The sequence below is a fragment of the Thalassophryne amazonica genome, chromosome 16, assembly GCF_902500255.1.
Source record: "Thalassophryne amazonica chromosome 16, fThaAma1.1, whole genome shotgun sequence".
NCBI classification, from domain to species: domain Eukaryota; kingdom Metazoa; phylum Chordata; class Actinopteri; order Batrachoidiformes; family Batrachoididae; genus Thalassophryne; species Thalassophryne amazonica.
In genome coordinates, this window is record NC_047118.1 from 26,048,957 (window position 1) to 26,071,723 (window position 22,767).

The window sequence follows — 22,767 nt, forward strand, 5'->3', positions numbered from 1 at the left end:
GTCACCTGATCCAGCCCTAACTATAAGCTTTAGCAAAAAGGAAAGTTTTTAAGCCTAATCTTAAAAGTAGAGAGGGTGTCTGTCTCCTGATCTGAATTGGGAGCTGGTTCCACAGGAGAGGAGCCTGAAAGCTGAAGGCTCTGCCTCCCATTCTACTCTTACAAACCCTAGGAACTACAAGTAAGCCTGCAGTCTGAGAGCGAAGCGCTCTATTGGGGTGATATGGTACTACGAGGTCCCTAAGATAAGATGGGACCTGATTATTCAAAACCTTATAAGTAAGAAGAAGAATTTAAATTCTATTCTAGAATTAACAGGAAGCCAATGAAGAGAGGCCAATATGGGTGAGATATGCTCTCTCCTTCTAGTCCCCGTCAGTACTCTAGCTGCAGCATTTTGAATTAACTGAAGGCTTTTTAGGGAACTTTTAGGACAACCTGATAATAATGAATTACAATAGTCCAGCCTAGAGGAAATAAATGCATGAATTAGTTTTTCAGCATCACTCGTTAGACAAGACCTTTCTGATTTTAGAGATATTGCGTAAATGCAAAAAAAGCAGTCCTACATATTTGTTTAATATGCGCTTTGAATGACATATCCTGATCAAAAATGACTCCAAGATTTCTCACAGTATTACTAGAGGTCAGGGTAATGCCATCCACAGTAAGGATCTGGTTAGACACCATGTTTCTAAGATTTGTGGGGCCAAGTACAATAACTTCAATTTTATCTGAGTTTAAAAGCAGGAAATTAGAGGTCATCCATGTCTTTATGTCTGTAAGACAATCCTGCAGTTTAGCTAATTGGTGTGTGTCCTCTGGCTTCATGGATAGATACAGAGACATCCTGGATGAAAACCTGCTCCAGATTGCTCTCGACCTCAGACTGGGGCGACGGTTCATCTTTCAGCAGGACAATGACGCTAAATACACACCCAAGATATCAAAGGAGTGGCTTCAGGACAATGAAAAAGCTACCCAAAAAGATACCCAAAGTCTGAGCCTCGTCATACGCTTGTTGACAGGGGTGATACTGTCACCCCTGTCAACAAGGCCATACAATAATTATTGTATGGCCTTGCCTTACAATATAAAGCACCTTGGGGCAACTGTTTGTTGTGATTTGGCGCTATATAAAAAAATTGATTGATTGATTGATTGATTGATATTTGAGACCATCACATGGATCCAGTCCAGCTCAGCAAGCACCATTCCCTCAGTATGCTGAACACTGCATTGTCCAGACCTCATGTAGGCATATCCACCCACTGAAATCTTCCTGTTTCTAGGTCTGCAGGCCTTGTAGAGTTCTGGTACTGTAGTGCAGAGCTCTACAAGTACCTTCAACTTCAGCTGAAAATGGTCATCCTTTCTGAGAAAAGGGATATTCCAGGTGCCCATCCCTATGATCTGCAAGATGTTTGGACCTGGGTGGCTCCATACAGTTGACTTCTCTTCAGTACTACACCTGCCACAGACAAGAGCCGTGGTGGTATCTGGTTGTGTCTCTGAAAGGAAGCCAAGTTTGGAAGGCAGTGGTACAGTTGTTCCCAAAGAGGTTGGAAACAGTGGAAACTTTTCCACTGGAGGGCCAATCCCACCATCAGTAGCCCCAAAATGAGTTATCTACAGACTTACAGTCCTGGATTGTGTTTCATGGATGTGTGATGTGAACATATTAAATACTGAAATATGTCATTCACACTGGAGGTACAAATTATTAAGTGACATCATTTGGGACAAAAGAATCATAAACAATAGTATTATGATACTAGTTTTCTTTGTACCACAGAAACTGTTCATTTGTGGGGTATCAGCTGTTATATTTGCATAAGATGATGTGGAGTGGATGTGCGAGACACTTCTGCCTTTTATTAAAATATCACTGTTTTTACAGGTTAAATCGTTAAAATATCAGCATTTTATTGTAAGGCAAAGTAGATGATTCACAGACAGACTGTCAACCTTTTTATTTCATGCACATCATCAGAGATGCTGAAAGAGCAGATGTGGTACCAACAGTTTTTTCCACTCTGACACAAAGTCTGTTTCCTGTTCAGTCTTCAGTCACTCGTCACCGACAACAAACATGGCCATCCGCAGAAAAGACAGCTTCCTCTGGGGGAAAGGTACAGCTTTTATTTCTAAAATGTTTATAACTTATATATTATAACTTACTTATAACTTATAGCTTATATTTGATTTATAGCACTGTACAGTACAAAAATGAGGATGCTGGTAATGTTTCAATGTCTGTAATACACAGTAAACTTTGCAGTGTTAAATTATGGTTCCAAAATAATGTTAAATCATCTCCATCAGAGTTAAGCTATTAGTGTTAAATCAAGTTGATTTAACACTAATGGAGTTCATTTTAACTCTGTGATAGAGTTGATGTAACACTATATCAAATCGGACCATGTGCACTAAATACAGTGCTGACACAGAAAAATGTGTTGTTATTATATTATAGTTGAGAGTAAATGATGAAGACAATCAGTTTGAAGTTAAGGTTCAAAATCCAGATGAGATGAAGACTCTGTACATGTCGAACCCATTTTAAGGAACCAAAAGTGCTGCACTGGTCAGAATGAACCAGAATAACACGTGTGAACATCAGATGCCTTTTCTCTTCACCGGGTGTTACATGTGTAATCCCTTCAGTCACAGTCACCAAGACACCTTCACAGCAGGTGACATCAGCACTTTGGCCTCCACTGTGGAGGGTAACTCAGTTTTGGGGATTAACGATGGGGTGACATATCCTTTCCATTCCTGGTGTGTTGTGTTTGACAGTAAAAAAAAAAAAAAAAGGTTCCACCAATGCTTGAAGTAACATTACCCGGTAGACAGTCCAAGGCCTTAATCAAAGAAACCGCTGGATTACAACCACAGTTTGTCTCTTTAAGCAGAAGGAAATGTGAAGATGGTATCCAGAGTATGCTGGTCCACTATGTGGAAAGCAGCATTAGACCCAAAGCCTACGGTTAGCATGCTTTCACATGAAGCTGTTTGGTCCGTTTGTTCAGAGAGTTGTGTTTGCTGCAGATTTGTTTGGGGGGGTGAGCATGCCTTCTAATGGACCAGAGTTCCGACTTCTCCACCATCCTGGATCAAGACTCAGATCCAAGCTTTCGTGACTTCCTGGACTTGGCTGTGACACATGTGTCTGTCTGTAATGAGGCCAGTACACTGTAAAAACTGATATCTAAGAAAGTAAAGAAAGAGACTTGTTTATTATTAAATTTGATTTAATTTTTGTCTATATAGAAAAAAAAAATCTTGTCAAGCATTTTTTACATAAGAAAAACTGCCTTATTTTGGGAAATGTATCTCACTTTTTCTTAATATGTTTTTCCAGCTAATATCAAGCTGTATTTAACCAGTAACAAGGAAAGACAACAGATTTCAAATCATCCAAGCAAAGGAACAATTTTGTTTTCCTTATTTTAAGACAGAGGCTAATCTGAAAATAAGGATTCTGTCTACTTTTAAGGCACATTTTGTTTATTCAGTGCCTAGACAGTTTGTTAGTTTTGAGAATTCTAACCAAGAACATTTTTCTGACCCCACTGGAAGATTCATTTGCTTAATAGTAGGCAATTTGGCTAGATTTCAGATTATTTGTCTTTTGAGAGGGACAGTTTTTGCAGTGTATCTGTACACTGCAAAAGACGTGTTTCACTCCGCTGTAGCAGATAAATGGCTATTTATTAGAGGTGAGGATGGACCAGGTGTCTGCTTGGGTGGTTCAAGCCAGGTTCCATGGTTTTGGTGGACATTTTAACACACGGCACTACCACGTGCTCCCAGACGTGACCCTGGTCTACAGCACAGTGTCACATCATAATAGCTGACATGTGTGAAGCAGGCAAGTGCTCTGATGTCAGCTTTGTGGATCCACGTGCTGATTTCTGTTATTTTTTATGCCGGATGCCCTTCGTGATGCATCTCCAGATATCCATGGAGAATAGCGGACAGGTGACGTCTTAGCAGGGACCACAGCCACCACCATGATGTCTGACAGTACGTTAATCTGTGGCATTTAACTGGTCTGCACAGAAACATCACCAACTGAACCAAGAGGGAATGAAGGGAAATGTTCTTCTGAGATGAATGGAGCCGCCTGCGGTGGAAGGAGGGAGCAGGGCAGCTGTCTTCAGCCCACTCAGTCTGTCATTCACAGAAAACGTCTCGAGCCGCGGCTGATGCACGCTGATGTGTGGAGGCATGTGAGGATGTAATGATGCTTTTTGTCACCCCGCAGCTCCGGCAGCACCCAGGCAGGGTGAAGCAATCAAGATCCACAAGTTTGAGCTCCAGGACGACATCCAGGTACTGCTGCCAATATGTCTGCTCAGGGTCTGACACTGCATGCCTTCATGATGCTTCCCTCATGCATGCTCTCTGGTTTCAGCCCCAACGGTCTCTCACAGAGCAGAGAAACATCTTGTTCAGCAGCATTTTAACAAAGCATAAATGATGTGAATGTTTAAATAAGAGCGGGGGGTGAGATGGGCCTCGTGTGTCTGAATCCGTCCGTGATGTGTCAGCAGACCTTGAGCAGGATGACATCCCCAGTGTCTTTCTCCACTTCCACTTACAGAAGCTGCGGATGGAGATTGACCACGTCATCCATGACCCTGAGCAGGACGAGCAGAAGTGAGTTTGAACAAAGTCGTCTTCCTCTTATTGAAGCAGCACTTCGATGCCTTTCTTGTTCCTGCAACACCTCAAATGTTCAGGATGACAGTTTCATCTCAGCGAAGTCATGACCGCCTCCTGGGAACCAAACACACAAATACCACATCTTCTAAATCCTGCAGGAATCCAGCCTTCATGCTCTTTGAATTGTTGGATGTTTGGAATATGTGCACATCTAGGGGGCGCTGTTTGTAAATGCACACATGTAAAAATGAATATTTTATGTATATGCACTCATCTTCAACTGCTTATCCAAGATCGGTCACAGGGGGTTGGAGCCAATCCCAGCAGGACAGGACACCAGTCTGTCACAGGGTCATATGCAGACAAACAAACACAGTCACACCTGGGTGATTCTTAGACTACGGGCACTTATTATGTCCTTTGATCATATTGTATGAAAAACAGAAAAAAGGGGAAATTTCACACTTTTATAGTTATCTTTACAATGAAAGTGTGTTAAGAAATTTGTTCTAGTAGTCTATGATGACTTTTTCACCTTTTTTTCAGCATCATTATATGCAAATATTGCCGTTTTGTGCTTGTGCCACACCCAGACTTTTGATCTTCATGATAAAAATGAATGGTTAAGAAACGTTTTTTCTAATGTTTAAAATATTTCTGAATAAATATCAGTAAAATAATCAAAACATAATTGGGTATTCAATGCATACAACTGTTGTGATTTGTTTAAACAAAATGTAGTTGTCCCACACTATTGCCGTCATTTCCACCACAACACATAATGTCCCTTTAAACAGTTTGTATGAAAGATTGTTTGGGTAGTTTCTATGGAGATAAACAGTGACATCAGAGCACATGTATATAGCGCCAAATCACAACAAACAGTTGCCCCAAGGCGCTTTATATTGTAAGGCAATGGTGTGGTGGAAATTACATTTACAAGGCCAATACTGCCCGTAGTTAAAGAATCACCCACCTACGGACAATTTAAAGTTTCCAGTCCATCTAACCTACATGTCTTTGGATGTGGGAGGAAGCTGGAGCACCCAGAGGGAACACATGCAAACACAGGGAGAACATGCAAACTCTACACAGACAGGACACAGGTAGGAATCGATCCCATGACCTTCTTGCTGTGAAGCAACAGTGCTAACCACTAAGCCACTGTGCTGCCCATTTCATGTATACACACACAAATGTATATCTGTAACGGAGGCCAGTAGGTGTCGCTGTGCAGATGTAGTTAGTAAATCTCACTCCCAACATCTCAAAAGGATTCTCTGGTCACAAGGCCAGAGCCCTGGGTTTTAGCCTTCTGGTTAGAGAGTCCAACTCCCATGCCGGAGATCATGAGTTCGCGTCCCGAGGAGAGTGAATGGGCGGAGTCATAACAACACAGCGCAGAGTGCAGCCGCTATTTATTATATTATATAATGTCATCGTGGCTCAACACTGGAAAAGCAGGCGCATTAGATCTGATGATGTCTCATGAACGTGAGGTCATACAGCAGACTTTAGGTTTTATCCAAATATATAATATATGGACCATCTGTGTGCATGCAGACTGGCTCCTCTGTGTTCAGTTTGTCGTGTCAGAAAGGGGACAGAAAATGTTCTTGTGACATTCAGGAAATCTGTGCATGTGGCGGCCATGGTAGCTTATGGACGTCCGGTAGCTTGTCTTGTCGTGACATCAGCCAGGAAATAACACAACAGCAGTGACGCTGACGGTTCCTGAGAACAGGTGACGTGGAGCCGTTACTTCATTCTGTCATCAGCAACATTTTATACACTGAGTCATTGTGCTGAAACTCTTAATTAAACTGTTATGTAATTGCATATATTTTTATCAAAATGTATTTAAGACTGTTTATTATTGTTATGATGCTACTATTATTTATGATTAGGCCATTTATCAAGTATGCATACAGTCAGGTTCACAAGTTATTGGACAATGACACCATTTCTGTGATATTAAATGTCAGAAAACTTTATGAAGAAACATAAACAGGATGGTCCTGTGCAGCAAATCTGACTTCAGTGGGAAATGAGCAAAATCCAGGTCATCTGCTCCAAGGAGACCCATGAGGGAAGCCACAAGACCCCCACACAACCTCTGAGTATTTAACTGTTACTGGTGGTGATTAGAGGAACCTTTGAGTGTTGCACCCAGTCACAGCTTCATGGCCCAGTGGGACAGAAAATAGGTTTATCCTCAAAGAAATCACACCAATCTGGGCTCACGGCTCCCACCCGCACAAGCCTGTAGCTCCCTCAGTGATGTGTGGGTGGCTTCCCCTCACTCTCGTCTCCTTCTTTCATAGTCATTCAGGTTTAGGACCAGTACTGGACATTACTGTCTGTATTTCTTAATGAGTGATGCAAATAAATGAAGTCTAAGGAACATGTTCAGTCACATGTTCACATGTGACATGTGATCATGTTCATGTGTTCATCTCCTGACTGGTTCCAAAGAACCTGGCTGTAAAAAGTGAATAATTCTATAAAACAATAATGCTTATATTTAGTTTGTCCTGTAGTTTAAGAGCTTTTACAAAGGAGGTGCTATTTCTGCAAACAGCCATATGTCCTGAATGATTCATGCATTTAAAAAAAAATATATTTTTTTCTTTCAACTCTGTGGTGGTATAAAGATGAAAAATACAGTCCAATTACTTATGAACCTCTGTGTGTGTGTGTGTATATATATATAATGTGTATAATTTGTTTTATTTTTGTTTTGTTTTTTGCAGTAAAGCTGTCGTGAGGAACAGAAGATTCTTACATGGAAAAAAGAAATTCAACATGGACCCCAGAAAGGTGACTTCATTTCAAGTTATAGTTTTAGTTTTCTGAGTATTTTAATAACAATGAAGTCTTTGATATTTATTTCATCCTTATCAAAGTGCCGACTGATCAGAAAATGTTCTGTTTCCTTACAGGAAAGTAAAGTTTTCTATGTAATTATCTTCTAATTCCACATCAGTTTGTTTCTTTGGAGAGTTGATGAACTGAATATCCGAGTAATTGAATTTTTACATCATTAACAAAATGCACAATAAATCGAGAAAGAGACAGGGAGAGAAAAAGAGGGAGTAAGAGGGAGTGAATGGGAGAGAGTGATTGAGAGAGAGTCCTGTCAAGGTGAACGTGAGGCATTATTTGTAAAGCGCTTTGAGCATCTGATGCAGATGGAAAAGCGTTATATAAATGCAGTCTGTTTATAAAATAAATGCAGTCCATTCAAGGTCCAAACCCCTGAAGGACACCAAATAAATAAAGAAAAGAGAAAATGATTCATACAAAGATGGTTTGCAAAAGAAATGTGACAAATAATCAGAACATTTAGATCAAAAACATCATGAAAATTCTGATTTTGCCACTTGTGTTTAAATGTACACAAACTGCATTTCAGCCAAGTTATTAACTGAACAATCTGCACCTTTTAGAATTTGCACTCATAATGTAGTACAATTACACAAAGAAGTAAACTATTTCAAAAAATACTTGGAACAACAGCAAAATACAAATACACCTTTAATTCCTTGAGATAAGCAAGGCTTTGAACTATCAAGTCAAGATTAAATTCAAGGTATCCAAGACCAAAGCATTCTAGGACAACACATCCAAGATCAATGTCAAGGCATGCAAGGCCATGTCAATCAAAGATCAAGGTCAAGATCAATTGATCGATCTGTCTATCTATCATGTGTTGGGTTAATGATATAAAACTTCAGTCACACAGAGATTCAGTTCATAAACTCTCCAGAAATAAACTGATGTGCAACAACGTTTTTACATTTGGCAGAGAAACTCATTTATTGTAGGAAAATGTATTTTCATAAAAGCCACAAAAACTTATTCTGCATAATTAATTAATTTAAGTTGAAACATGCTTCAGCGTAGCCGGCCCGTGTCTGCTTTGACTTGCAGTGACATTAGTGTCGACTCAAGCTAATTCGATGAGGGCGGATGTGGATTTGCAAAATGTGTCTGACGTCCAAAATGCAAAGTGTGCAGAAGTGCAGACTGAAACCAGAAAACCACATCCTGTTCCGTGAAGTGGGGCGCAGGCATCTCTTCACCGCAGCGACCTCGGCTTTCTCATTCTATCCTCTGTACGTGTCATGAAGACAAAGGCCCTCGGCCTGAGGTCAGACCAGAGAGCTGAGTGGGAGGCGGACTTTCAGATTAAGAGATGACGGCAAACAGACCTGAACCGTCCTTCGAGTGATGAATACACGGAGTTATTCAGACATAGGGGAGGGAAACTCAATCAGATGATTCCATTTATCTGAAAATAGCGTATCAAAGATCTCACTGCAGCACAAATGTAGAAAATGCGCTTGTCTCATTCTGAACGAACCTTCTGTCTGTCTGGTAGAAAATACAAGCTTTTCTGCATTTTGAAGCACAACTGATTTGGACTCTCTTTGTTCCCAAACACTCATTATATAATGGTGAATTTATTTGCAGGGTGTCCATTACCTGGTGGAACACGACCTGCTGGAATGGCGAGCAGATTCAGTGGCAGAGTTTCTTTACAAAGAGGAGGGACTGAGCAAGACCGCCATCGGGGATTTTTTGGGAGAAAGGTGCCTACTCAGTCATTCAGATACAACGGGTCCCCGGAAATGTTCAAACAAGGAAGGAAAAAGCTTTAAAAAGACCTTTTGTAAATTGTCTTTTCAATGGCATTCGAGTCTACCAACACGGGTAATAACGCCCAGCCTTTGTGACATCATACAGACCACTCTGTACTCGTTCTCACATTCTTAACTCAAACGTTTAAGCAGATCTGCGCCCCTGACCCATATGACCACCATGAATGTGAGTTTTTGTGATATCTTGTCCAAACTCAGTCCTGACTGATCACAACTTCCATCCTTAACTGGTGGTTTGCAAAATAAAATTTACTTTGATAGCCATAACGAAATGTCATGATTGACAAAGATGAACTTTGTGGTCTCTGTGATATTTGTTGAAACTCAACCAAGAATGAGGCACTTCTTGTTTTCTACAACAAAAACTTCTGTGGTGGTTGGTGCTGTAAAACAAGAAGTATCTTATTCTTGTTTGCCTGCTGCACTATAATTAGTTTAAGTTCTGCTTTGTAGTGATGTCACAGTATAAAGTATATTCAGATGTTTATCAAATATTCAAAACACAGTTTGCAAAACTAGATGACAAATGTTCTAGATGTTCTAGGAACCCCTGTAACTTACTCATACGTATGTTTTGGTTGTGTCTGAGATTGTGCAACTACTGGCATACCTATTTTGACACAATCTCAAAGATTTATGGATTTGACAATCTGTCCCGCCCACATAGCTATTTTTGGCTGGACACCCTCCCTCCCTCCAAAACTGTTGGTGACTCAGCAGAGTGTCATTTATCTCTCTGCTCACTTAGAGAATTTTGCTCTTGTGGGAAGTCGTCCTTGCCTGGTTACATGACGCCTTGTTTGTTTTGCAACTGGAAAAAGTTAAGTTCACGCTCAGAGGCTCCTCCCACAGGTTCTTTCACCAGTGGAAGTCTCTGCTCAACTATGTCCAGCATCTTTCACATGGGGAAATCCCCCCCAAGTGTAACAGAGTGAAATTGGGATAATCTTGCTCTTGGTCATGCTTTGCCGCCTGACGATCACTTTTTACCAAAATTAGAGCAACTTTAACTTTTGACACCTGTGCAAACTGAAATTGACCTTTGTCACCATTTATGCTGTTTTTACCACATAACTCCACTACGTTCATTCATAGACAGTCCAAACTATACCTTTGTGGAATCTTTGTGATCAGACAAATAATGTGGTAAAGTTTTCAATATGACTGGAGCATCTTTCAATTTTGACCCTGTGTAATTTTTCAATAGACTCCTACCTGGCTGCCTATTGAAAATTCAATTGGCCCATCGTTTTGTTTTGTTTTGTTTTTTTCCCAAAAGAGTTCATGTCTAAGGAGTATTTATGCTGAATTTGGTGCTTCTATCACCATTTGCAGGATTCCTCTGTAAATATCTGCTGCACTATTGAGGGAATATTTACTATTCTGAGGAATTCCTGGATACTATTGATAAAGATAAAGATTGGCTTTATTTATCCTGAAATAAATTATTTTGCCAGAGTACAGAAACAGTAAAGAATGGCTGGTTAACACACATATACAATATAGTTTGAACACAAATATGAAGTTTTCTGGACTTTAGCTGACTGTGTAAATCAAACTATGTGGAGTCAACAGGGCTGGAACACTATGGAAGAGGATGTTGTGGTTTAAGTTTGGACACACAGAACCACTTATTAACAGTGGTGGGCACAGTTCCGCTAATCCACTAACCACTAAATGCTAGCTTTATCGAAGCTAACATTTTTGTCAGCGGATCAGCTTTACATATAACTTTGAAAACCATCAGCGGACCAATTAGCTTCTGATAAATTTAGTTCCGATAACCTTTAGACTGCTAAAGGTAGATGGCAGTGTAGATCCAGTAGATGGGAGTGTTCATGGCAGTGTGAGCAGCCACACATTTGCTAAAAGTGCTGAATCACAAACAGAATTTTTAGTTTTGAAATTGCCTTTTTTTCACAAATGAAAAAAAAAATGACATTTACACATACAGATTTGTTTGTAAAACCCACCACACGTAACGTTACAGTAACTTGTTGTGCGTTATACTGACCAGCCAACCACTGATGTCAGGAAACTAATCTTCCCATAATGCACTGCAGCATTGTGTCTAAACGCTAAAACCTTCAAAATTAGTGCATAACTTTAAAACTAAAACATATAGCTGATATTTTCATTTTGTAAAACAACAGACATGACGTTAACTTCAATAACTTGTCCAGAATTAGCTTGTTCAAAATTTTAACCATAAGTCAAAACTGTCTGCCTGTGCATGACTCTAGTAATATGCCGCTAGGGCTGTATGGCGTTAACAATAAATTATCTTACTGATAGTTATCGGTTTAGCTTTTATCTGTAACTTCCGCTAAATTTTTTAGAGGAAGATAACTTTTCAGTTAGCGGATTAACGGTTATTGAAGCTAACTTTTTGGTTTGCTGTGCCCATCAGTGCTTATTAATGACTCACATAAAGCACGAACCCCATCAGAGATGTCAGGTGTGGGTTTGGTTCTTTACAGGGATGAAATGCACCTGGAGATCCTGAAGTCCTTCGTGGGCCTGCATGAATTCTCAGACCTGAATCTGGTTCAGGCGCTCAGGTGTGTTTAACACGTCCACCTCCAGCAAACATGTGAGCTGCTGTCCACATCCACGTCAGCATGAAGCAGCAGCAGCTCTCAGTCTTTCTGTTTGTCTGACACTGTGGAGTTCTTCCTCCTCTTGGCTCTTATGCATTTTTTTTTTTTAATGACACTGACATCTTGCAGGCAGTTTCTGTGGAGCTTCCGCCTCCCTGGAGAGGCTCAGAAGATTGATAGGATGATGGAGGCGTTTGCAACTCGTTACTGTGACTGTAACCCCGGGGTCTTCCAGTCCACAGGTACCACATGCTTTTCCTGATTCTCTCCTCAGATTCACCATTAAAAGTTTGCGTTGTCATGGGAACGTCTCGTCTCTGAGTGCAGCAGAGTGAAAACGGGTTTCCGTCAGCAGCTTCCCTCACATCATTTTGCTGTTTTTAATTGGGTGTAATTAATGATGCTGCATCGATTGGTTCTGTGTGTACTGAACACGTGTGTGTGTGTGTGTAACAGATACTTGCTATATCCTGTCTTTCGCCGTCATCATGCTGAACACGAGCCTCCACAACCCCAACGTGAAAGACAAACCCAGTCAGCAGAGGTTTGTCTCCATGAACAGAGGCATCAATCACGGAGAGGACTTGTCCATCGAGCTGCTGACGGTCAGTGACTCGGACCGTCTCCACACTGAGACAGGAGACTGGACGTCAGGTTCAGGCTCTTTGTTTTAATGGTCCTCTTATGAAGGTGTGATGGAGTTCTTTAGTTGTTGGTTGCATTATTAACGGTTAAAACCTGAGCTCGAGTGCGTTTTATCGCTTGTGTATGTTAGCTTACACTGGTTGTTAACGGATGTTTTGTTCTTCCTGCAGAAACTGTACACGAGCATTCGCAGCGAGCCGTTCAAAATCCCGGAGGACGACGGGAACGACTTGACACTAACGTTTTTTAACCCGGACAGAGAAGGTTGGCTCCTAAAAATGGGTGAGAGGACGACTTTTGTCCCACAGAGGAAAAACTCCTATCGAGTCCACTCGTCGAAGTTCTTCTTCCTCGAAGTGAAATTCTGATCCGTTTGGGGTTTTTCTTTATTTTTGTTTAAAGGTGGACGAGTTAAAACCTGGAAAAGGAGGTGGTTCATTCTGACAGACAGCTGCTTGTACTACTTCAAATACACCACAGTGAGTATTAAGGAACAAACCATTTCCAGGTCGCGGTGCAGCAGATGAAGCAGCTCACCCCACACTTCACTATCCTCTGCCAAGTCCTGTAACTCTTCCCAAGGGATCCTGAGGCATTCCCAAGCCAGCTGGGAAATGTAATCGCTCCAGAGTGTTCTGGGTCTTCCCCAGAGCCTCCTTCCTGTTGGACATATCTGGAAGACTTCCCCAGGGAGACCACCAGGGGGCATCCTCACCAGATGCCTGAACCACCTCAGCTGACTCCTTTCGATGTAAAGAAGCAGCGGCTCTACTCAGAGTCACTCCCGGATAGTCGAGCTTCTCACCTTGTCCAGTTGTGTCAGTTCAGATAGCCGATGGAGGAATCTCACTTCTGCCGCTCGTATCCATGAGTTTATTCTTTCAGTCATTACCCAAAGTTCAAGACCGCACGTGAGGACAGGAGCGTAAATCCACTGAAGAATCGAGCCTCACCTTTGTGTTCAGATCCTTCTTAAATGCAACACATCAGACATCAACCCAATCTGTCTATCAATCTCACACTCCCAATTTACTCCCACTCATGAACAAGACCCCAAAAAATTCCTCCACTTGGGCACTTGTCCTCAGAGGGGACAATCCACTGTTTTCTGACAGAGGACCACTGTCTCAGATTTGGAGGTGCTGATTCTCATCCTAGCTTCTTCACACTCAGCCTCAAACCTGGTGAGTGCACATCAGAGGTCATCAGCGGTTATCAGGGGTCATCAGAGGTCATCTGCAGTTATTAGAGGTCAGCAGAGGTCACCACCTGATGAAGCCAACAGCTCCATAATTAAACAATTCATACAGTCGAACATGAAGTTCAAAGTAATTCATACAACAGCGTCTATAGATGGACCCTGAACCCATCGAAATGTTTGACCATCAATTTTAACCTCATAAATCGGTTGAGTTCAGCTTGTTTCGCTGCTTCTTCTGTATCTCCAAATATTTAACTTTGCAAGGTAATAACAAAATCAACATGTCTGACAGCGGGCAGCGGTCCAGCGGTCCAGCGGATAAATTTACTCGTTTGAGCTTCACATCAGTTCACAGATTCTGGTTCAGAACAGGAACGTTACGCTGTGCTGTTTATACAAACGTCAGCTGGCTTCTTCTTCTGGGCTTGTTTGTGCTACTGCATGTGGTGCTGCCCCCTGTGGTGAAGTAGAACAACAGCAAAACCACATCAGAAGGACTAAGCTGAGGTGCTTCTACCAGCTGATGAGGATGCTGCCTGGGGAGGTCTTTCAGGTAGGAGACCCCGAAGAAGACCAGGAAACGCTGGGATTATATTTTCCAGATGGCTTGGGAATGCCTCGGGATCCCCTGGGAAGAGTTAGAAGACTTGGCCGAGAAGAGGGGAGTGAGCTGCTTGGTCTGCTGCCACCACGAACTGGACGTGGATGAGCACTGGAATATGAATGAATGAATGATTAATCACAGAATATTAATGTCTACATTAAGCAAAGAACCGAATCAAATGACATCAAAATGTTTCCTCACCAAAAGAATCATCTACGAGGTCTGTTAGAAAACTATCCGTCCTTTTTATTTTTTGCAAAAACCATATGGATTTGAATCACTTGTGATTGCATCAGCCAAGCTTGAACCTTTGTGCGCATGCGTGAGTTTTTTCACGCCTGTCGGTTGCGTCATTTGCCTGTGAGCAGGCTTTGTGTGAGCAGTGGTCCACCCCTCTCGTCGGATTTTTATTGCGAATAAAATGTCTGAACGATTTGGAGCTTTGCTGCATCAAATTTTTCCAGAAACTGTGAGAGACCTCCAGGCCGACACCATTCGGAAAATTCAGGTGGCTTTCAGGGACGATTTTATGGGGATTACACAGATTAAGGAGTGCTCCAGCCGGTTTAAAGACCGCCCACAGCGTCTGAGAGCGCGGCACACTCCGAGCGCCGATTGACAAGCTGAAACCTTTCTGAAACAACCAGATCATTTCCAAAGTGAAGGCTTTGTTGATCCGGGATGTCATCTGACTTCCACAGAAATGGCAGAAGATGTGGACATCAGTACTTTTTTGGCACATTCCACTGTTACAGGAGTTTTTGTCATGGAAAGAGAAGCGGAGGGATGCGCCACGGAGCCGTTCATGGCGCGGACAAAAGCACCTCTGTGTTGGTCTCACAGGACAGCTTTCAGATGGCTTTCAGACGGCTTTCGGTGGCTTTTCAGCCGTGTGACTATTCGAGAAATTGTGGATGACCTGGACATGCCAGAACATGTCCTGTGAGGCTTCATCACAGCGTTGCTTTGCACCATGCGGCTCCGTCCCGACGTGCGCATTTCTCCGTTCCTCTTTCCATGACAAAAACTCCTGTAACAGTGGAATGTGCCGTTCATTTCCAAACTAAACGCTGTGTTGATCCGGGACATCGTCTGACTCCCACAGAAATTGCAGAAGACATGGACTTCAACACTTTTTTGGCACATTGAGACAGACATGCGGAGAAATGCGCGCCGGAGCCGCATGGCGCAAAGCAACGCCGTGATGAAGCCTCACAGGACATGTTCTGGCATGTCCAGCTCACCCCACAATTTCGGATAGTCACACGGCTGAAAAGCCACTGAAAGCCATCTGGAAGCCATCTGAAAGCCGTCCTGTGAGACCAACACGGAGGTGCTTTTGTCCGCACCATGAGCGGCTCCGTGGCGCATCCCTCCGCTTCTCTTTCCATGACAAAAACTCCTGTAACAGTGGAATGTGCCGAAAAAGTACTGATGTCCACATCTTCTGCCATTTCTGTGGAAGTCAGACGACATCCCGGATCAACAAAGCCTTCACTTTGGAAATGATCTGGTTGTTTCAGCGGGGTGTCAGCCTGTCGATTGGCGCTCCGAGTGCGCCGCGCTCTCAGACGCTGTGGGCGGTCTTTAAACCGGCTGGAGCACTCCTTAATCTGTGTAATCCCCATAAAATCATCCCTGAAAGCCATCTGAATTTTCCGAATGGTGTCACCTGGAGGTCTCTCACAGTTTCTGGAAAAATTTGATGCAGCAAAGCTCCAAATCGTTCAGACATTTTATTCGCAATAAAAATCCGACGAGAGGGGTGGACCACTGCTCACACAAAGCCTGCTCACAGGCAAATGACGCAACCGACAGGCGTGAAAAAACTCACGCATGCGCACGAAGGTTCAAGCTTGGCTGATGCAATCACACGTGATTCAAATCCATATGGTTTTTGCAAAAAAGGTTGGATAGTTTTCTAACAGACCTCGCAGATATGGATCGGGTCAGATCTGAACTGAACTGAAATAAATTTAAAGCCTTTGAAAGACTCAAAAATTTAAACTTCTGCTTTTCCGCTCAACCAAATGTTCTGTCTCCAACTTTCCAGGATCAAGACCCAGTTGGGATTATTCCCCTGGAGAATCTGAGCGTCAGGAAATCACAAGACACAAGCAAACCGGTAGAGTATCATTTACCGAGGCAGCTGGTCCCCGAGTTGCTAAACTCCGAGGTGACGTGTGTGTGTGTGTGTGTGTGTGTGTGTGTGTGTGTGTGTGTGTGTGTGTGTGTGTGTGTGTGTGTGTGTGTGTGTGTGTGTGTGTGTGTGTGGACAGTACTGTCTGGAGTTATACAACCCCAAGGGACAAAAGATCAAAGCCTGCAAAACTGAGAACAAAGGCCGCGTGGTGCAGGGCAAACACCAGTCCTACAAGCTGAGCGCCGCCAGTGCAGACGAGCGGGACCGCTGGATCGATTCCATCAGGTGAGAACTCTGCTGCACGTCCAGGGTTTCACCTGCCCGCTCTCACCCAAGAGCAAGAGGAGGATAAGGATTAGTAACTTTCATTATCATTATCTGCACCGTTTGTTCCTCTGAGGATCAAAGACAGCACAGCAGGTGAGAGGCGGGTCACAGATTGGACACGCCCACTTTTAAACACACACAGACCAAAGAGCTCATTACACCTGATGATGACGTGTTTGTTATTTCCTGCACTGGACAGCAAAAATCTAGATGAGTGAGTGAGTGAGTGAATCCATCCCAGCTAGCTTATGTAAATAATAATTCAAAAATAATCAATCTTATCACCTCATAACTCATTGAATTAAAAGAACATCTGGTGAACTTTGATCCATCAAATTATTTTGAAGAGCAGTTTTGTCTTGCCCCTGTAATATTCCATAGACCTACGGCCACCTGCTGGATGGTTGGTGGAGGTGTCTGCTATCATGTTAACATTTAATGGAAGGTTCATGGATGTTGGATAAATTAGAAACAGCTGTAGTGAAAGCTCACATTGGCATGATGGCAAAGAAATATTTATCAGACACATTTAACATGTAACTGGAGAACAGTTCTGGATCTCCACAAGTCAGGTTCCTCCTTAGGAGCCATCATGAAAACATTCATGGTACCACAAACAATTATTTAATCTAGTATACAACAAAATAAGAAGCTATGTGGACCACAGAGACGTCACATCACTGAGGTAGGAATCCCAAATTAACGGCCAGGAATTAAAACATTTACTCTAAAGGTTCACCAGAACCTAAAGAACTCAGGAAGAAGTCTAGGCATCAGATAGAAATGTGACATTCTTGGCTTAATTCTTTAATTTAATCCAAGAAGAATCAATCTTAAAACTATATTTAAATAATTTTATGTGGAAATTTGTCTCGGCAGTGCCGTTCCTATCTTCAGGTCTTCTATGGTTGTGACTGGGAGACACCGGGGAAGAGCATGCAGGGTCATGACGTCGCTGCATGAGGTGTTTGGTGGTGATGATATCTTTGCAGGAGAATGAAGGTCCAAGTCTTTAGGGTCCTGGTGCTTCCTGTCTTACTGTATGTTGCCAGACCTGGACTCTAACCAGTGACCTAAGGTGACAACTGGATGTTTTTGGTCCCAGGTCTCTTTGGTTATTCTTAGGTACCTCTGCAGTGACTGTGTCAAATGAATGGTTACTTATTGAGACTAACATGAGGAGGATTGCTGCATTCAGTGATGGAAATGGGGTGGAGCTGAGTGGAGCTGAGCTCCACTAATCAAAAAAAGTGGTGGAGTTATTCAGTGGTATAGCTCCACCAATGATCTGTGGTAAATTGCTTTAGTATCTGGTGTAAAAAGGTAGCGAAACAGGCAACCTTGATTCAAATTAGATTAGATATTATCTAGCTGATGACACCATAGATACATATAATCACAGTACTGGTCAGTATTTGCCCAACATTTTGATGGGTTTAAAAAACTATAAATGAACATCACCCCACAACAAGCCCTGTTCCCCTGGGTCGCGTCAGTTTGTCACACTCATGCAACGTGTTTGTAACAACGTGGTCTTTACTTTTGTCATGATTAGTGGAAAACTGCTGCTTGTCTTGATCATCTGACTCATCAGGTATGTAAACAGAAACTTGTTTTATGATGTAGTTGGTTTTGAAAACCGCAGTAGAAACTTTTAGATTCCCTTGAAGTTTTCAGCAAGGCATAAGCTACATGATTAGCATGAAATGTTTCTCTTAAAATTGAAGACCAATGTCTCTCTCACTAATTTAAATTAAATTCTTGTGGACTTTTGTCTTGTGATATACTTTGTTAAATGCCCAGTTATTTAAAAGAAGTACATACATACAGCACTAGAATAAGGTAGCACAGGTTTTATACCAAGTTAGAAAACTCAGACTTTATCATTTAGGGCAACTTTAACCATTAACTTAGGCAGTTATTAATCATATTATTCTAATCTCTATAATATACCTACACTATCCACATTGTAATTTCTAATCATGGTAATTGCAGTGTGTACAATGAAGAGAAGTCAAAGAACCATCAAGGATTTTTTCCAAGTTGGTCCAGCAAAAAGGATTAGACAGTGAGTATTACTGTGCTGTGATAGATCTGCAGTTTCTGCACAATTTCAGTGTACTTACAAAGCATCAAAAGTTAAATTAGTTAATATAACCAATGTTGAAATTTTATTAAATTGCATGGAATAATAGCCTAATAGGATTCATAGTAAGATACTCTATAAGATATACACAATTAAAAAAAAAAAAATGTGTTTACATCTTAAATTTTGCAGAGACGGGGAAACGTGCTCAGCAAACTCATGATTCAGATCCAGATCAACGTTCAGAAGTGAACAAAGAACAAGAGGTGTGTGATACAGACATATTGCCCAGTGGAACTGACACTCATGAAACATCGCAGAGGTAAGCCATGATTTCCTTGTGAAAGCTGTGTTTCAGTTTAGTGTTTTATAGTGTTTCACATTTTAGTCAATGATTGCAAATTTTGCAGAGATGGGGAACCATGTGTTCAGCCAACACACGAGTCAGATCCAGATCAGGATCCAGAAGTTGACAAAGAACAAGAGATGTGTGATACAGACATATTGCCCAGTGAAACAGATACTGATGCAACATCACAGAGGTAAGCTGTTTTGTTTTATAGTGTTTCACGTTTTGGTCACTGATTCCATATATATTTTTGATAAGGTATTCACCAAACCTACAAATGTTTAACAGGCCATTGACACCAGAGTGGCCAGAATATTGGTCAAAGGAGAAGGCAGACTATTTCTCTTCAACTTACAAGTGGTTGTGTTGGAGGAATGGTAAACTTGGGTACAAGGTTTGCCAGGAAGCGACAAATGACAAGGTGCATTTCTCAGCAAAATCCGCAGCACTCACAGACAGCTGGTGTACTGTTAGCATCTCTCCCTATGGACAAAGCCATGACGACAAACCGAAGTCACTTAGGAAAAAGATCAGTAACCACAGGTCGAGCCAAGCCCATGTAACTGCTGAGAAAATTGCAAAGTCAAGCAATGACTCAAAGATCCCTGCCACTCTCAACAAGGTATCCAAGATGGAAGCACAGACAACCTGCAATGTCTTCAGAACTGCCTACTACATAGTGAAACAGGAGTGGCCATTCAGTGATTTTCCATCTTTAATGGAACTTCAGAAGTTAAATGGAGCAGATCTGGGTTCTGTGCTCCATAGCCGCAAGTCAGCTGCTGATGTTTGTGAGTACATAGGCACCAAAATGCACCAGAAACTAGTACAAGTGATCAAGGAATCGGGAGTAAAGATTTCTGTCATGATTGATGAGGCAACTACAAAGTCCAACACCACTGCCCTGGTTGTGTGCCTGAAATGTGTTGTGGATGATACGCCATGGAAATTACATCAGGCACTTCTGAGTCCATTGTGACATGCTTACTGGAGAGTCTTGACAAACATGGGTTCTCAGAGTCCTATCTGCAAGAGCATCTGGTGTGTTTTGCCTGTGATGGGGCATCTGCAAAGCTAGGCCACACAGCTGGAGTAGCGGCCACATTAAAGGAAAAGTTCCCAAACCTCATCACCTGGCACTGCTCCAATCACAGGCTGGAGCTTGCTGTTCATGATTATGTCAAGGCTGTGAATGGAGTCAATCACTTCAAAATCTTCCTAGATAAACTCTATTCTTTATACAGCGCAAGCCCCAAGAACAGAGGTGAACTTGATGCAGTGGCATCTAGCCTGAGTATAGAACGGTACCTGCAGTGCTCACCTGTTACCTAGCTCTGGCAGAGCATTTGGGACAGGCATCACAGGACAAGTCAAGGGATCAGGTTGAACGCGCCAAGTACAAAGGCATACACAACTACCTGACCTCGAGAAACTTTGTTGCAAACCTGCTGCTGATGGCTGATACTCTGCAAGAACTGTCTGAGCTATCACTGGCTTTACAAAGTCGTGGTGTCACCATGGTTCAGGCTCACAAGAAAATCAAGCAGACTATCAATGTTATGTTGGCCAGAAAAGACAAGCCTGGACCACATTCTACAAAGGCAGCTGATGAGCTATCTAAAGACAAATTTCAAGGTGTTGAATTGACAACAACAGTTAGAACTTTGCCTTTGATCAAACCTGGCCAATTCTACCAGTCCCTTGTTGACAACCTCAACAACAGAATGCTGACTACTGCATCAAGAAGCCACAGTTCTCCTGCTCTAGTGAAGCAGAATGTCGAGGAATACAAACTTCTAAATGACCTGCAGGTCCTGGAGCCTGCAAGCTGGCCAGCAGAAACCACTTATTTTGGTGAACGACTGTGTAATAGGATGAGGATTCCTCTAAGACCTGCTGTTCATGGCTTCAGGGAATTCCTATTGGAAGGAGGCACCACTGGACCACAGGATATCAAGAAGCTTCTTGACACAACCAAGAGCCTAATTGTATCCACTGCTGAGTGTGAAATGTCATTCTCAGTGATGAATGACATTATTTCAGACACGAGAAATAGGCTAGGAATTCAGAGAGCCAGTGCTCTGTTTGTGAAGATAGTTGGTCCACCACTTCCTCAGTTTAATGCCCAGCCATATGTCAAGTCATGGTTGAGTTCGGGGAGGAGGTCTGCTGACCATGCCAACTGCACGAAGGTACAGCCACCAGCAGGGGCAACAAATCCATATGGACATCTAACTTCGCTGTTCGAAACACTTAATTAAGTTCATTACCTGTTGATGTAGATACAGCTAAGATTCCATTTGTGATTTCGTTATTATGGTTGTAGTTTGTAAAGTTCTTAAAAGTAGTATTGTCAATTTGTCATCTTGCTAAAACAAAATATTCAATATTTTGAAATAACTCAAGTTTTGTTAGGGACCTTAACAGAGTGGTTCGTTTGTTACCAATATAATATCAACATGCACATATTCCATGTATGTATACATCTGTGTTGTCTCAACACTGCAGCACCTGTAGACTGCATATCTTAATGATGAATAAAAAGATTTTTTAGATTCAAATTTTCGTGCATGTTATGTTTACTTATCTTGAAATGCTGTTATACTAGTAATAAATGAGTAATTTAATATGATTTAAGGAATTTTACAATTTTGAGTATTCTTGACAATTTGAACGCTCGGCACATAGCTCCACCAACCAAAATTTTCCATTTCCATCACTGGCTGCATTCTAACGGAACATCAGGTATGACATTGTGCACATGTGGCACATTTCTCTGGTCTTGATTCAGCATGCGGGTGTCTCGGTGTTGAGGACCCCAGAGGCTGGAGAAGGTCAAGGAAACATTCATGTTTTACCTGGCTGTAGGAAAAAGATGATTACTATGGGGATGGACTGATTGTTTGCTATCCAGGACCCAAGGCCATTCTGTGGTGTTATGGATGGATGCCTCTGACATTTAACTGACTTTACACATATAAGCAACAGGATGGTCATCATCATCATATCCCACAGCCCCCTGTACTCAAGGTTCTTTAATTGGTGCAATATCTCCACCTGGTGGACATTTAACATTCACACACATACAATAGAATTACACTAAGTGCTGTAGTTGTTTGATAAGATTTAAATTCTGCAGTAGCTGTGTGTAGTTTTAATCTTGTTGACCTTATTTCAACTTTGAACCCGAGTCTTAATGTTCTTCTCCAGGGCGAGCGTCACAAAAGACCCGTTTTACGACTTGGTGTCGGTACGGAAGAGAAAGATCATCAGCAACACCTATATGTAGCACTGAAAGAGCAGACTCCACATCAAGACCTGTGTCTGGATCCCGGGTATGTCGTCTGGGGTGAGATCATCCAGAGCTTCTGAGAAACTGTCCATAGAAAGATGCGGCAGGTCCTGCAGAATTGCTGTGATGGCTACAATCATACAAAAAAAAAAAAAACATGTGGCACCTTTTTTAAGCTTGCTGGGG

General features: G+C 42.1%; 1 protein-coding gene across 1 annotated transcript; it reads left to right on the forward strand.

Annotated features, from left to right (window-relative positions):
• The first annotated feature begins 2,052 nt into the window (after nucleotides 1–2,052).
• LOC117528274 (cytohesin-4-like) lies at nucleotides 2,053–22,767 on the forward strand. The gene is made up of 13 exons (XM_034190882.1): nucleotides 2,053–2,131; nucleotides 4,270–4,337; nucleotides 4,609–4,664; nucleotides 7,424–7,490; nucleotides 9,147–9,265; nucleotides 11,815–11,895; nucleotides 12,064–12,176; nucleotides 12,391–12,539; nucleotides 12,750–12,861; nucleotides 12,982–13,058; nucleotides 16,438–16,509; nucleotides 16,664–16,812; nucleotides 22,500–22,767. Exons 1-13 carry the CDS (start codon nucleotides 2,092–2,094, stop codon nucleotides 22,576–22,578), a joined length of 1,182 nt encoding a protein of 393 aa, XP_034046773.1. The 5' UTR covers nucleotides 2,053–2,091; the 3' UTR covers nucleotides 22,579–22,767.